Raw genomic sequence first — 16,253 nt, forward strand, 5'->3', positions numbered from 1 at the left:
GAAGCAACTCATTATCGATTGATAAATGTGTTTATACAAGAAAATCGTCTTTATGCTTAAATATTAGGTTGTGGAATTCTTGCAGATTCACTGCCGTTATGGATTTTTGTCCACTTCAGTGCGATGAAGAAGGTTAATTAACTTAAATATGTGAATTTAATGATTTGAAGCAACTCATTATCGATTGATAAATGTGTTTATACAAGAAAATCGTCGTTGTACTTAAACATAAGGTTGTGGAATTCTTGCAAATTAACTGCCGTTATGGATTTATGTCCACTTCAGTGCGATGAAGAAGGTTAATTAACTTAAATATGTGAATTTAATGATTTGAAGCAACTCATTATCGATTGATAAATGTGTTTATACAAGAAAATCGTCTTTATACTTAAATATTAGGTTGTGGAATTCTTGCAAATTAACTGCCGTTATGGATTTATGTCCACTTCAGTGCGATGAAGAAGGTTAATTAACTTAAATATGTGAATATAATGATTTGAAGCAACTCATTATCGATTGATAAATGTGTTTATACAAGAAAATCGTCGTTGTACTTAAACATAAGTGTTAATAAAAATGCGAGAAATTTTTTGCAATTAACTGATATAACATTTAATACCGAATTTAAAGGTTATTCAATGTTAACAAAAAAATCAATGGTTAATTAAAAAATTTAGTCTCAACTGCACCCTCTGAACGTTATCGACGGTATGATCGTTCTTCCCATTGCCTACTTTGCTAAATATACTAATTGCTCCCGGTTTCCCAATTGGACCAATCAGAATGCGCCACGTTAGCTTATGCGTAAGCAAGTAGGACTTAAAATAATTGCTCCCGCTTTGCTTATTAGACCAATCACAGCACGCCACGTCGGTTCATACGTAAGCAAGTAGGACTTACGAGGATTACGTGAGTCATGCTGCCAGATCGTTCGTAACACTCCCCCCCGGTATATCCTGCTGATCAGGGTGTACCGAATTAATCACATCTAGAACGGCTATTTTGGCGGCAGGTCTCTCAAAGATGCCACAGGCTGTCTTCAAAGTGGCGCTTCTAACCTTTCCATCTTCACTCTTTCGTACTTGGATCACTTTGCCTTTAGGCCAGCAGTTCCGGGGGTTACTAGGATCAACTATGTACGCTATATCACCGACTTCGATTGGCTTTACATCTGTAAACCACTTGCTTCGCTTGGTTATGGTGGGCAAGTACTCCACTATCCAACGTCTCCAGAAGGCGCTTGCTAGTTGCTGCGATGTTTGCCAGTTACGACGCAATAAAATGTTCTCAGTAACTGGTTCCGCGATTGGTTTAACTCCACTGGAACTACCTAACAAGAAGTGGTTAGGAGTGAGTGCTTCTTCCTCTTCGTGGTCGATGGGGATATAAGTTAATGGCCGAGAGTTAACCGTCATTTCCGCTTCCATTAAGACTGCACGAAGGAGTTCATCACTGGGGCGGCTAGTTGTCAAAATTTGTTTAAGCACTTGCTTTACTGACCGAACTAATCGTTCCCACGCTCCGCCCATATGTGGCGAAGCGGGTGGTATAAAACGCCAGTTGGTTGCAGCAGAAGTAAAGGTTCTTGTGATAAGATTTTTATCTACCAGATCAAATGCTAACTTCAACTCCTTCTCAGCACCTTTGAAGTTTGTACCATTATCGCTCCATATTTCTACCGGACTACCTCGGCGCGCCATAAAATTACGTACAGCTAGAATGCAGGAGTCTGTCGAGAGCGAGTATGCGATTTCAAGATGCACTGCTCTGGTTGTTAAGCAGGTAAATAATACTCCGTACCTCTTTTCGGTACTTCTTTTGACCGTAACTAGGAGTGGACCAAAGTAGTCAACGCCTACGTAGGAGAACGGTCGAATAAATGCTGAGGTCCGGAAGGCGGGCAGAAAGGCCATCATAGGTGGCCGAGGTTGAGATGTTCTGTTTTTACAATACTGACAAAGGCGTCGAATCTTATTGGCCACTGTTCGTAGTTTTATAATCCAATAGAACTGCCTTATCTCATTCACCACTGTTTCCAAGTTTCCATGATGATACTTTACATGGAAGTGGTTAATGATAAGGTACGTAACATGATGATTTGAGGGCAATAATACTTGATCTGGTCGCCCTGTTATCTTAACTCTACCATTTATTCTCAAAACGCCGTGATCATCCAGATAAGGTGATAGCTTCAGAATATTGCTGGATTTGTCAACTGGCTTTCCGGCTTCTAGAGATGCGATAGAGTCTCCGAAGTTGTCGTCTTGAGCCTTTCTCCAAAGATAACATTCCGCTTTACGAAAATCTTCAGTAGTTGGTCCATTACCAACAGGTTGATTATCTCGAATAATGCTTAGCCAGACCCGAACACAATACATTGTCTTAGCTGTTGCACGAAGTAGACGGTTCCAAGTTGAAAATCTCAGTGGTTCTGGTACTACCTGATGCTGTTTTGAGGTTGGGTGATGAAAGCCAGTAAATTGTGGACGCAGTTCTTCAGTTGCAATGCATTGCAATTCGTCAGACATAACCCATTTGTCAGGCGAGAGGTACAAGAATAATGGCCCTCTAAACCATCGACTGTCATTAGAAAAGTCTGGATCACCATTCCATTTGGTTGCTTCGTCGGAAACGTTTTCCTCAGTTGGAACCCAATGCCATTGGTTGACGTCGGTCAGCTCTAAAATTTCGCTAACCCGGAAGGCTACAAATTGTTTATAGCGACGGTGATCGGATCGTAGCCACGCTAATACCGTTCGGGAATCTGACCAGTAAACGCATTTATCAATGTGGATTGAGTGCGATTCGATAACATGTTTGGCGAGGCGAGCACCTAAAAGTGCTGCTTTCAGTTCTAAACGAGGTATAGATATTAGCTTCAATGGCGCCACCCTTGTTTTGCTTGCGATCATTGTACAGCTAACCATATCGCCATACGAGTATCGAAGGTAACAAACTGCTGCATAGCTAGTTTCACTTGCATCAACGAACGTGTGTAATTCGATTTGTGGAACTCCGCCAAACACAGTTCGCATATAGCATCTTGGAATTCTTAGACTCTCTACTTTCGGAATTAGTTTCAGCCATCTTAACCACTTGGCAAATTGATCATCAGGGATTGGAACATCCCAGTCGCATCCAGCTCTCCATATCTCTTGTAGGATAACCTTTGCATATATCACGTAGAAACTGATGAGTCCGAGAGGATCGTAAATAGTCATGACCAAACTCAAAACCTCGCGCTTAGTAGGCCGCCTTTGATGAAGAAATATGTCAGAATCTCTATACTTAGCGGACACGCGAAATGCGAAATGGTCGCTAGACGTAATCCACCACATGCCTAAAACCTTTTCAGTAGGCAGTTCACGATCAAGATCGAGAGATAGCTCATCGAGCGGATTCTCATTTAGGGCAGATAATACCCGACTCGAATTGGACAAAAAATTTCTTAAATGAAAGCCTCCAAGTGCATGGACATGACGAACGTCTTGAGCTAATTTAATAGCTTCTTCTTCGGTGTCCACACTTACCAACATATCGTCTACGTAGTGATTTTCGGTGATGCACTTTGAAGCAAGAGGAAATTTTTCTTGAAAATCTTCTGCATTCCTATTTTTTACATATTGCGCGCAGCTTGGTGAACATGTGGCCCCAAACGTCATCACTGTCATTGCAAATGTAGTCGGCTCATTAGCGTTTGGTTCATACCAAAGAAAACGTAGGAAGTTTTGGTCTTCTTGTCGTACACGAACTTGGTGAAACATTTCAGCTATATCGGCTGTCACTGCAAATCTCTTTTGTCGAAACTTAAAGAGCACCGAGTGTAGAGGAGTTGTTAGGTCTGGGCCTTTCAGCAGCATGCTGTTTAGGGACACTCCATTTACCTTAGCAGCTGCGTCCCAGACTAGTCTAACCTTTCCTGGTTTATTGGGATTGGTAACTGCAAAAATCGGCAAATACCAATATTTTTTGACGGCGGAGTCGAGGGGTCCTAAACGTCTGATATACCCCTTTTGAATATAATCGCGTATCTTTGTGTGAAGAGTTTCAGCGAGATCGTGGTCTCGTTGCATCCTTTTCCGTAGACAGTTCGCCCGAAATAGGGCCATTGATAAGCTATCGGGAATTTCAATGTCTGGGTGCTTCCACAATAAGCTGGTCTCGAAACGACTTCCAGTGCGAACGGTGAATTTTTGTAGTTGCTCCAAAGCAACCTCATCCTCCTTAGACATCAAGGCAACAGGTTTGGTTGACACACCTAAGTTGTCGAGGCAAATGTACGCTTTGGTGATTTCAAGCAGTTCAGCTTGAGCAGAGCAATCACAGATGTGATAAACGTGGTGTATGGGATCGGCGCCGGCTTTTTGCATCGACCCTTTCAAGGTCCATCCTAACTTAGATTTTTCTGCAATTGGCCCATTCTCTCCCCCATATATGGATTTTATTGGAGATCCAAGAGCCGCGTTATTTAAGCCTATCAGCAGTTGTGGAGTGGCGTTTGAATAAGAGTGCAATGACAATCCTTTCAAATGTTTGAATTGTAATCGTAGTTTGTTAGCGTCGAGCGATTGAGTAGGCAACTGGAGTTTCTTCACAGAGCGAACACCTTTAAGAGAAAATTGCCTATGCCCATTTAGAGCCGATATAGTCAGGTCGGCTACAACAGACTCGTTCTCGTACCGATGTGTGTCGCCAGTCCAACGTATGCAGAGTGGTTGCGGTGTTCCTCTTACATTCAGCTGTTTTAAAAGCTCTTCGTCGATGAGTGTAAGAGATGAGCCATCATCTATGAAGGCGTACGTTGATACACTTTCCTGACCAGAGTGTATGACTACTGGTAGTATTCGAAACAGTGTGCTTTCCCCTGTTGCTATATGCGCGTTAATGTTGGCAGAATGCTCTCTGGCTAGCATTTTGACATTACTTGACGCTTTCGTAGCCACAGTTTGAACGAGTTCCGAGTTGTGTAAAAGTGGATGATGACTGCGTGTGCATCCTTTAACGCCGCAAGGTTTGACCCAATTACATCTATTCATCGAATGCGTTTTCAAACATCGACGACATAATTTTAGTTTACGAACAACTTGCCACCTTTGATTTCGTGGCATTACCTTGAAAGAGGCACAATTAAAAACTTCACTACAACTTCCATTGCAAACGATACATCTTACCGAACTGAAATGATGATTAAGTGCCCCTCGTTTGCGCTCACGTATTGAATCCTTTGGAACGATAACGCAGTTGGCACCTTGAGCCAACTGAAAGAGCCAATCACTGAAGTTTTGTAGATTGCATGCTGTTAAGCTCCGCTTATGCATTCCCCAATATGCTGGTAAAAGCCCAGGTAATTTCGAAACCAACCGCTGTTCAAATTCGGGATTGTTCAAATGACCAGTCAGACCAGATACTGACATCGTTGTACAGATATTTTGCACTTCTACGGCGAAATCGACTATAGATTCCAAATGGCTCTCCGATGGTGGCGGTAGTTCACAAATTTGGCGTTGTAGAACACTGATGATCAATTCGGGTCTACCAAATCTCATTTGAAGAGTGGCCATAACTTGATTGACGCATGAAGAGTGCAATAGCAGATTTTTAACAGCCTTTAGCGCTGGACCTTCCAACGCCTGTCGCAGTCTTAGCAGATTCTCTTCGTCAGAGAATCCGCAAACCTCTGTAGTTTGATTGTAAGCGGCATAAAACATCGGCCACTCGCTGGGTTTACCATCATATTTGGGTAATTCTTTAGTAAGGCTGTTACGAGAAGCAACTTGCTCCCGAGTCAATCGGCGAGAAGTTGAAGAACCAAACGATAAGCTGTTAACGCGCCCAGCTGTCGGAAATGTTGTATGACCTGGTTGTGGCAAAACAGTCTCTGGATTGAGTGTTGAATTCCGTCGCAACTGCTGTTCAAGTGACTGTATTCGGTTCAATAACGATTGAAGAACCGGTATTTGAATATCAGTTTCACCTTGTTGACCCGTTAATATTCCAGTTGGAATACTGTTAGGTAGTGAGGACCCGCTATTCGTGATATTACCGCTTAGAACAGGAGCAGTTATATTAAATGGTGCCACAAATTGTGGCGGCAGCTGCAGCATTTGGGGTGGAAGAAGCGCCTCATCCCTCAACCTGGTTGAGATCCTAGGAATTGAATATTGCCTTTCGTCCAAGTCGTCATCAAAACCCATTGCGTCTAAGCGATCCAAAAAACTATGCTGTTCTCTTAATAAAGCCTCTCTCTGTCGTAGGATTTCACTTTGCTCTTGTAGCAACTCGGCGCGACGGCGGAGACCGAGTGAACCAAAAGAATTTGAGGAGTGAACAGGACTTATGATTTCATTTTCTTGTAGATGTGCTTGTTGGGGTGATACTGTATACACCCGACTTCCATTTGGAGGAGCTGCATTTGATACGCCTGCGTTCGAACTCTCGGCGTGTGTCACAGGAATGCGCTGATTAGCAGCCCGATCACTATTATCCTCCAGGTTGCTCACAATTGGAAAACTTGTTGAGGTGGTGAGATTAGCGGCTGCAGCACAATTAGGACCTAGAACGAAATTGGCAGGTGCAGCAGGCGATTCTATGTTATTCGCGCGCGACATTATAATTTACGTTAAATGTAGTGCGCGAAGAGGGTGCAATAAATTTTTTAAGATGTTAATAAAAATGCGAGAAATTTTTTGCAATTAACTGATATAACATTTAATACCGAATTTAAAGGTTATTCAATGTTAACAAAAAAATCAATGGTTAACTAAAAAATTTAGTCTCAACTGCACCCTCTGAACGTTATCGACGGTATGATCGTTCTTCCCATTGCCTACTTTGCTAAATATACTAATTGCTTCCGGTTTCCCAATTGGACCAATCAGAATGCGCCACGTTAGCTTATGCGTAAGCAAATAGGACTTAAAATAATTGCTCCCGCTTTGCTTATTAGACCAATCACAGCACGCCACGTCGGTTCATACGTAAGCAAGTAGGACTTACGAGGATTACGTGAGTCATGCTGCCAGATCGTTCGTAACAATAAGGTTGTGGAATTCTTGCAAATTCACTGCCGTTATGGCTTTATGTCCACTCCAGTGAGATGAAGAAGGTTAATTAACTTAAATATGTGAATTTAATGATTTGAAGCATCTCATTATCGATTGATAAATGTGTTTATACAAGAAAATCGTCTTTATACTTAAATAATAGGTTGTGGAGTTCTTGCAAATTAACTGCCGTTATGGATTTATGTCCACTTCAGTGCGATGAAGAAGGTAAATTAACTTAAATATGTGAATATAACGATTTGAAGCAACTCATTATCGATTGATAAATGTGTTTATATAAGAAAATCGACTTGATACTTAAATATTAGGTTGTGGAATTCTTGCAAATTAACTGCCGTTATGGATTTATGTCCACTTCAGTGAGATGAGGAAAGTTTATTAACTTAAATATGTGAATATAACGATTTGAAGCAACTCATTATCGATTGATAAATGTGTTTATATAAGAAAATCGACTTGATACTTAAATATTAGGTTGTGGAATTCTTGCAAATTAACTGCCGTTATGGATTTATGTCCACTTCAGTGCGATGAAGAAAGTTTATTAACTTAAATATGTGAATATAATGATTTGAGGCAACTCATTATCGATTGATAAATGTGTTTATACAAGAAAATCGATTTTATACTTAAACATAAGGTTGTGGAATTCTTGCAAATTCACTGCCGTTATGGATTTATGTCCACTTCAGTGCGATGAAGAAGGTTAATTAACTTAAATATGTGAATATAATGATTTGAGGCAACTCATTATCGATTGATAAATGTGTTTATACAAGAAAATCGACTTTATACTTAAATATGAGTTTGTGGAATTCTTGCAAATTAACTGCCGTTATGGATTTATGTCCACTTCAGTGCGATGAAGAAGGTTAATTAACTTAAATATGTGAATATAATGATTTGAAGCAACTCATTATCGATTGGTAAATGTGTTTATACAAGTAAATCTTCTTTATACTTAAATATTAGGTTGTGGAATTCTTGCAAATTAACTGCCGTTATGGATTTATGTCCACTTCTGTGCGGTGAAGAAGGTTTATTAACTTAAATATGTGAATATAATGATTTGAAGCAACTCATTATCGATTGATAAATGTGTTTATACAAGAAAATCGACTTTATACTTAAATATTAGGTTGTGGAATTCTTGCAAATTAACTGCCGTTATGGATTTATGTCCACTTCAGTGCGATGAAGAAGTTTAATTAACTTAAATATGTGAATATAATGATTTGAAGCAACTCATTATCGATTGATAAATGTGTTTATACAAGAAAATCGTCGTTGTACTTAAACATAAGGTTGTGGAATTCTTGCAAATTCACTGCCGTTATGGATTTATGTCCACTTCAGTGCGATGAAGAAGGTTAATTAACTTAAATATGTGAATATAATGATTTGAAGCAACTCATTATCGATTGGTAAATGTGTTTATACAAGTAAATCGTCTTTATACTTAAATATTAGGTTGTGGAATTCTTGCAAATTAACTGCCGTTATGGATTTATGTCCACTTCAGTGCGATGAAGAAGGTTAATTAACTTAAATATGTGAATATAATGATTTGAAGCAACTCATTATCGATTGATAAATGTGTTTATACAAGAAAATCGTCTTTATACTTAAATATTAGGTTGTGGAATTCTTGCAAATTAACTGCCGTTATGGATTTATGTCCACTTCAGTGCGATGAAGAAGGTTAATTAACTTAAATATGTGAATTTAATGATTTGAAGCAACTTACTATCGATTGATAAATGTGTTTATACAAGAAAATCGTCGTTGTACTTAAACATAAGGTTGTGGAATTCTTGCAAATTCACTGCCGTTATGGATTTATGTCCACTTCAGTGCGATGAAGAAGGTTAATTAACTTAAATATGTGAATTTAATGATTTGAAGCATCTCATTATCGATTGATAAATGTGTTTATACAAGAAAATCGTCTTTATACTTAAATATTAGGTTGTGGAATTCTTGCAAATTAACTGCCGTTATGGATTTATGTCCACTCGAGTAAGATGAAGAAGGTTAATTAACTTAAATATGTGAATATAATGATTTGAAGCAACTCATTATCGATTGATAAATGTGTATATACAAGAAAATCGTCGTTGTACTTAAACATAAGGTTGTGGAATTCTTGCAAATTCACTGCCGTTATGGCTTTATGTCCACACCAGTGAGATGAAGAAGGTTAATTAACTTAAATATGTGAATTTAATGATTTGAAGCATCTCATTATCGATTGATAAATGTGTTTATACAAGAAAATCGACTTTATACTTAAATATTAGGTTGTGGAATTCTTGCAAATTAACTGCCGTTATGGATTTATGTCCACTTCAGTGCGATGAAGAAGGTTAATTAACTTAAATATGTGAATATAATGATTTGAAGCAACTCATTATCGATTGATAAATGTGTTTATACAAGAAAATCGTCGTTGTACTTAAACATAAGGTTGTGGAATTCTTGCAAATTCACTGCCGTTATGGCTTTATGTCCACACCAGTGAGATGAAGAAGGTTAATTAACTTAAATATGTGAATTTAATGATTTGAAGCATCTCATTATCGATTGATAAATGTGTTTATACAAGAAAATCGTCTTTATACTTAAATATTAGGTTGTGGAATTCTTGCAAATTAACTGCCGTTATGGATTTATGTCCACTTCAGTGCGATGAAGAAGGTTTATTAACTTAAATATGTGAATATAATGATTTGAAGCAACTCATTATCGATTGATAAATGTGTTTATACAAGAAAATCGACTTTATACTTAAACATAAGGTTGTGGAATTCTTGCAAATTAACTGCCGTTATGGATTTATGTCCACTTCAGTGCGATGAAGAAGGTTAATTAACTTAAATATGTGAATATAATGATTTGAAGCAACTCATTATCGATTGATAAATGTGTTTATACAAGAAAATCGACTTTATACTTAAATATGAGGTTGTGGAATTCTTGCAAATTAACTGCCGTTATGGATTTATGTCCACTTCAGTGCGATGAAGAAGGTTTATTAACTTAAATATGTGAATATAATGATTTGAAGCAACTCATTATCGATTGATAAATGTGTTTATACAAGAAAATCGACTTTATACTTAAACATAAGGTTGTGGAATTATTGCAAATTCACTGCCGTTATGGCTTTATGTCCACTCCAGTGAGATGAAGAAGGTTAATTAACTTAAATATGTGAATATAATGATTTGAAGCAACTCATTATCGATTGATAAATGTGTTTATACAAGAAAATCGACTTTATACTTAAATATTAGGTTGTGGAATTCTTGCAAATTAACTGCCGTTATGGATTTATGTCCACTTCAGTGCGATGAAGAAGGTTAATTAACTTAAATATGTGAATTTAATGATTTGAAGCAACTCATTATCGATTGATAAATGTGTTTATACAAGAAAATCGACTTTATACTTAAACATAAGGTTGTGGAATTCTTGCAAATTAACTGCCGTTATGGATTTATGTCCACTTCAGTGCGATGAAGAAGGTTTATTAACTTAAATATGTGAATATAATGATTTGAGGCAACTCATTATCGATTGATAAATGTGTTTATACAAGAAAATGGACTTTATACTTAAATATGAGTTTGTGGAATTCTTGCAAATTAACTGCCGTTATGGATTTATGTCCACTCCAGTGCGATAAAGAAGGTTTATTAACTTAAATATGTGAATTTAATGATTTGAAGCAACTCATTATCGATTGATAAATGTGTTTATACAAGAAAATCGATTTTATACTTAAACATAAGGTTGTGGAATTCTTGCAAATTAACTGCCGTTATGGATTTATGTCCACTTCAGTGCGATGAAGAAGGTTTATTAACTTAAATATGTGAATATAATGATTTGAAGCAACTCATTATCGATTGATAAATGTGTTTATACAAGAAAATCGACTTTATACTAAACATAAGTTTGTGGAATTCTTGCAAATTAACTGCCGTTATGGATTTATGTCCACTTCAGTGCGATGAAGAAGGTTTATTAACTTAAATATGTGAATATAATGATTTGAAGCAACTCATTATCGATTGATAAATGTGTTTATACAAGAAAATCGACTTTATAAAGGGTGATTTTTTAAGAGCTTGATAACTTTTTTTTAAAAAAAAACGCATAAAATTTGCAAAATCTCATCGGTTCTTTATTTGAAACGTTAGATTGGTTCATGACATTTACTTTTTGAAGATAATTTCATTTAAATGTTGACCGCGGCTGCGTCTTAGGTGGTCCATTCGGAAAGTCCAATTTTGGGCAACTTTTTCGAGCATTTCGGCCGGAATAGCCCGAATTTCTTCGGAAATGTTGTCTTCCAAAGCTGGAATAGTTGCTGGCTTATTTCTGTAGACTTTAGACTTGACGTAGCCCCACAAAAAATAGTCTAAAGGCGTTAAATCGCATGATCTTGGTGGCCAACTTACGGGTCCATTTCTTGAGATGAATTGTTGTCCGAAGTTTTCCCTCAAAATGGCCATAGAATCGCGAGCTGTGTGGCATGTAGCGCCATCTTGTTGAAACCACATGTCAACCAAGTTCAGTTCTTCCATTTTTGGCAACAAAAAGTTTGTTAGCATCGAACGATAGCGATCGCCATTCACCGTAACGTTGCGTCCAACAGCATCTTTGAAAAAATACGGTCCAATGATTCCACCAGCGTACAAACCACACCAAACAGTGCATTTTTCGGGATGCATGGGCAGTTCTTGAACGGCTTCTGGTTGCTCTTCACCCCAAATGCGGCAATTTTGCTTATTTACGTAGCCATTCAACCAGAAATGAGCCTCATCGCTGAACAAAACACGCGCGCGAAACACATTTCGAACCGAACACTGATTTTGGTAATAAAATTCAATGATTTGCAAGCGTTGCTCGTTAGTAAGTCTATTCATGATGAAATGTCAAAGCATACTGAGCATCTTTCTCTTTGACACCATGTCTGAAATCCCACGTGATCTGTCAAATACTAATGCATGAAAATCCTAACCTCAAAAAAATCACCCGTTACTTAAACATAAGGTTGTGGAATTCTTGCAAATTAACTGCCGTTATGGACTTATGTCCACTTCAGTGTGATGAAGAAGGTTAATTAACTTAAATATGAGAATATAGTGACTTGAAGCTTCTCATTATCGATAAATAAATGTGTTTATACAAGAAAATCGACTTTATACTTAAATATTAGGTTGTGGAATTCTTGCAAATTAACTGCCGTTATGGATTTATGTCCACTTCAGTGCGATGAAGAAGGTTAATTAACTTAAATATGTGAATTTAATGATTTGAAGCAACTCATTATCGATTGATAAATGTGTATATACAAGAAAATCGTCGTTGTACTTAAACATAAGGTTGTGGAATTCTTGCAAATTAACTGCCGTTATGGATTTATGTCCACTCGAGTAAGATGAAGAAGGTTAATTAACTTAAATATGTGAATATAATGATTTGAAGCAACTCATTATCGATTGATAAATGTGTATATACAAGAAAATCGTCGTTGTACTTAAACATAAGGTTGTGGAATTCTTGCAAATTAACTGCCGTTAGGGATTTATTTCCACTCGAGTAAGATGAAGAAGGTTAATTAACTTAAATATGTGAATATAATGATTTGAAGCAACTCATTATCGATTGATAAATGTGTTTATACAAGAAAATCGACTTTATACTTAAATATTAGGTTGTGGAATTCTTGCAAATTAACTGCCGTTATGGATTTATGTCCACTTCAGTGCGATGAAGAAGGTTTATTAACTTAAATATGTGAATATAATGATTTGAAGCAACTCATTATCGATTGATAAATGTGTTTATACAAGAAAATCGACTTTATACTTAAATATTAGGTTGTGGAATTCTTGCAAATTAACTGCCGTTATGGATTTATGTCCACTTCAGTGCGATGAAGAAGGTTTATTAACTTAAATATGTGAATTTAATGATTTGAAGCAACTCATTATCGATTGATAAATGTGTATATACAAGAAAATCGTCATTGTACTTAAACATAAGGTTGTGGAATTCTTGCAAATTAACTGCCGTTAGGGATTTATTTCCACTCGAGTAAGATGAAGAACGTTAATTAACTTAAATATGTGAATTTAATGATTTGAAGCAACTCATTATCGATTGATAAATGTGTTTATACAAGAAAATCGTCCTTATATTTAAATATTAGGATGTGGAATTCTTCCAAATTAACTGCCGTTATGGATTTATGTCCACTTTAGTGCGATGAAGAAGGTTTATTAACTTAAATATGTGAATATAATGATTTGAAGCAACTCATTATCGATTGATAAATGTGTTTATACAAGAAAATCGTCGTTGTACTTAAACATAAGGTTGTGGAATTCTTGCAAATTCACTGCCGTTATGGCTTTATGTCCACACCAGTGAGATGAAGAAAGTTAATTAACTTAAATATGTGAATTTAATGATTTGAAGCATCTCATTATCGATTGATAAATGTGTTTATACAAGAAAATCGTCTTTATACTTAAATATTAGGTTGTGGAATTCTTGCAAATTAACTGCCGTTATGGATTTATGTCCACTTCAGTGCGATGAAGAAGGTTAATTAACTTAAATATGTGAATATAATGATTTGAAGCAACTCATTATCGATTGATAAATGTGTTTATACAAGAAAATCGACTTTATACTTAAACATAAGGTTGTGGAATTCTTGCAAATTCACTGCCGTTATGGCTTTATGTCCACTCCAGTGAGATGAGGAAGGTTTATTAACTTAAATATGTGAATATAATGATTTGAGGCAACTCATTATCGATTGATAAATGTGTTTATACAAGAAAATGGACTTTATACTTAGAGAGAAATATCAAATTCGCGGCAACTCACCTTTGATTGGGCGATGACTTTGCGGTCGATTGCAGAAAAAGAAAACTTGGTTGTTTGACGGAGAACCGTATGTGCGCGCGGATCGTATGAAAAGGAGCGCTTGGCCTCGTCCGCCAGTTCCTTTTGTTGATTGTGTGTGGTGTCCTCATGTGTGGTGCGAAAGGTGTGGTGTAAAAGATGATGTGTTGAGTGTGGGACGTAGTGTGGGATGACCGGAAATGATCCGCATGATGCCAATGTGTTGAGTATAGGATGTGCAGTGTGGGGTGAAGATGTGTTGATTATGGTGTGTATGTGTGGGGTGTAGTTATATTATATTTAGAGGGGGGTCAGGTGCTCATTTAGCCATCCCGGCCCCCCTAAACGACTGTTTAGCCTAAAAGGCGCTGCAGCTGTTGCAGCGTTGCCACAACGCTGCTCAGACCCGTAGATCGACGCGATGGTGGCCCAGGCTGTCGACGCCGCAATGATGTTGCACTCCGCTGGGGTGCGGAACGAGCTGCGGGTTGGCCTCGGGGTATGCGGCCGCGATGGTTGGTTGGCCGGCTCACTTCGCGTGACGAGCTGCGGTGTAGCAGCGTGTGTTGCGGCCGGTGGCACAGTTGGCACAGCCCACGTGACTCACACTCTGTAGTCGCATGAGTGTGCGACAGGCAATTGAGCAATGCCCGTGGGCCTGAGCCACTTGCTGCCGTTGCAAAGGCCGCATTCCCCTAAATATTCCACAATGGTGGAGACGATGAGGGCGTCGACAGATGGGACACCTTATCCGACGGGTCTCTGACGTCCTCGCTGCAGTCGATGGTGGTCGGGTGCCACCACGAGGTGCGGGGGTAAGCACCGCTGCGGGCGCGGTTGGCGGTACAGGTGCCGGCGTTGTTGCCGGTGCAGTTGCCGGCGTTGTTGCCGGTGTAGTTGCCGGCGTTGTTGCAGCCACAGTTCGGGGCGCTGGTGTAGGCCCGGTGCGTGGCGTATTGATAGCCCGAGCGGTCGACGAGGTTGCGACTGATGTGTCTACATCCATGGTGATCTATGTATAAAGGAGATTGTTAATTAGAAAGTTGTCATACAATTGGATATTGGCAATCGTGCCACGATATGTGGCATGAATGGGCCGTCGTATGGATCGACCATTTTTTGTTAGTTTTCTTTACGGTTTGTTAATTTTATTTATGGTTCGTTATTTTTATTCACGGTTTGTTATGTTCGGACGGTTGTTATTTTTGTAACGGTTGGTATTGGCGTATTTCTCGTTTTCATTTGATTAGCTGATTGGGACACGATAATATCGGTTTGTTTTTGCGGTTTTCGGATTCGCGGTTGTCGGTGGTTGGTAAAAAACACAGCTTCACGAGCGGTCTGGTTAGTGTTCCGTTTTGGGTACGGAGATCCACGACTCGTATGTGACCGTCGGAGCCGTAATGTAGCTTTTCTATGCGGCCAAGCCGCCACTCAGTAGGGGGTAGACAATCATCATGAATGAGGACGCAGTCTCCAAGTTTAGGCGGCTGTTCAGGAGTCTTCCAGCGGTATCTTTTGTGGAGATCCTTTATATATTCGTCCTTCCATCGGCGGCTGAAATCATGATGGAGAATTTTAATTCGTTCCCATCGATTTAATAGAGATAGCGACTCCACGCCTGGCTCAGGAATGGCCAGGATGGGTGCTCCTTTTAGAAAATGCCCTGGAGTTAAGGCAGTGAAATCTGAGGGGTCTTGCGATAGTACTGTGAGTGGCCGTGAATTGAGAACGGCTTCAATTCGATTTAATAGCGTCGTGAACTCTTCGTAATTGAATTTATAATTTCCAGCTACCCGTTTGAAATGGGATTTGAAGCTTTTCACAGCTGACTCCCATAAACCGCCCATATGAGGAGCGCTTGGGGGTATAAATTGCCAGTTGATACCTTGAGGGGCGTACTTTTGTACGATGTCGGGTGACACTTGTTTTAGGAAATTCACAAATTGCTTTTCGGTGGCTCGTTGAGCTCCAATGAACGTTTTGCCATTGTCGCTCATGATCTTTGATGGGTAGCCACGTCGAGCGACGAAGCGAGCAAATGCCGCGAGAAAAGCATCCGTCGTCAGATTACTACATAGCTCAAGATGTACTGCCTTTGTCGTGAAACATACAAAGACAGCCACATAGCCTTTCATGAGAGTGGGAGACCTTAACATGGACGCCTTTACTTGGAAAGGCCCAGCAAAATCAACACCTGTTGTGGTGAAAGGCGGAGCGAAATTGCAGCGTTCCGGTGGAAGTGCTGCCATAATCTGCGTT

General features: G+C 38.9%; 1 protein-coding gene across 1 annotated transcript; it reads right to left on the reverse strand.

Annotated features, from left to right (window-relative positions):
• Positions 1-914: 914 nt before the first annotated feature.
• Positions 915-6,608, reverse strand: LOC125780200 (uncharacterized). Its single transcript, XM_049461997.1, has one exon. It carries the CDS (start codon positions 6,606-6,608, stop codon positions 915-917), a length of 5,694 nt encoding a protein of 1,897 aa, XP_049317954.1.
• Positions 6,609-16,253: the final 9,645 nt, after the last annotated feature.

The sequence above is a fragment of the Bactrocera dorsalis genome, unplaced genomic scaffold (genome assembly GCF_023373825.1).
Source record: "Bactrocera dorsalis isolate Fly_Bdor unplaced genomic scaffold, ASM2337382v1 BdCtg198, whole genome shotgun sequence".
In the NCBI taxonomy this organism is placed as follows: Eukaryota; Metazoa; Arthropoda; class Insecta; order Diptera; family Tephritidae; genus Bactrocera; species Bactrocera dorsalis.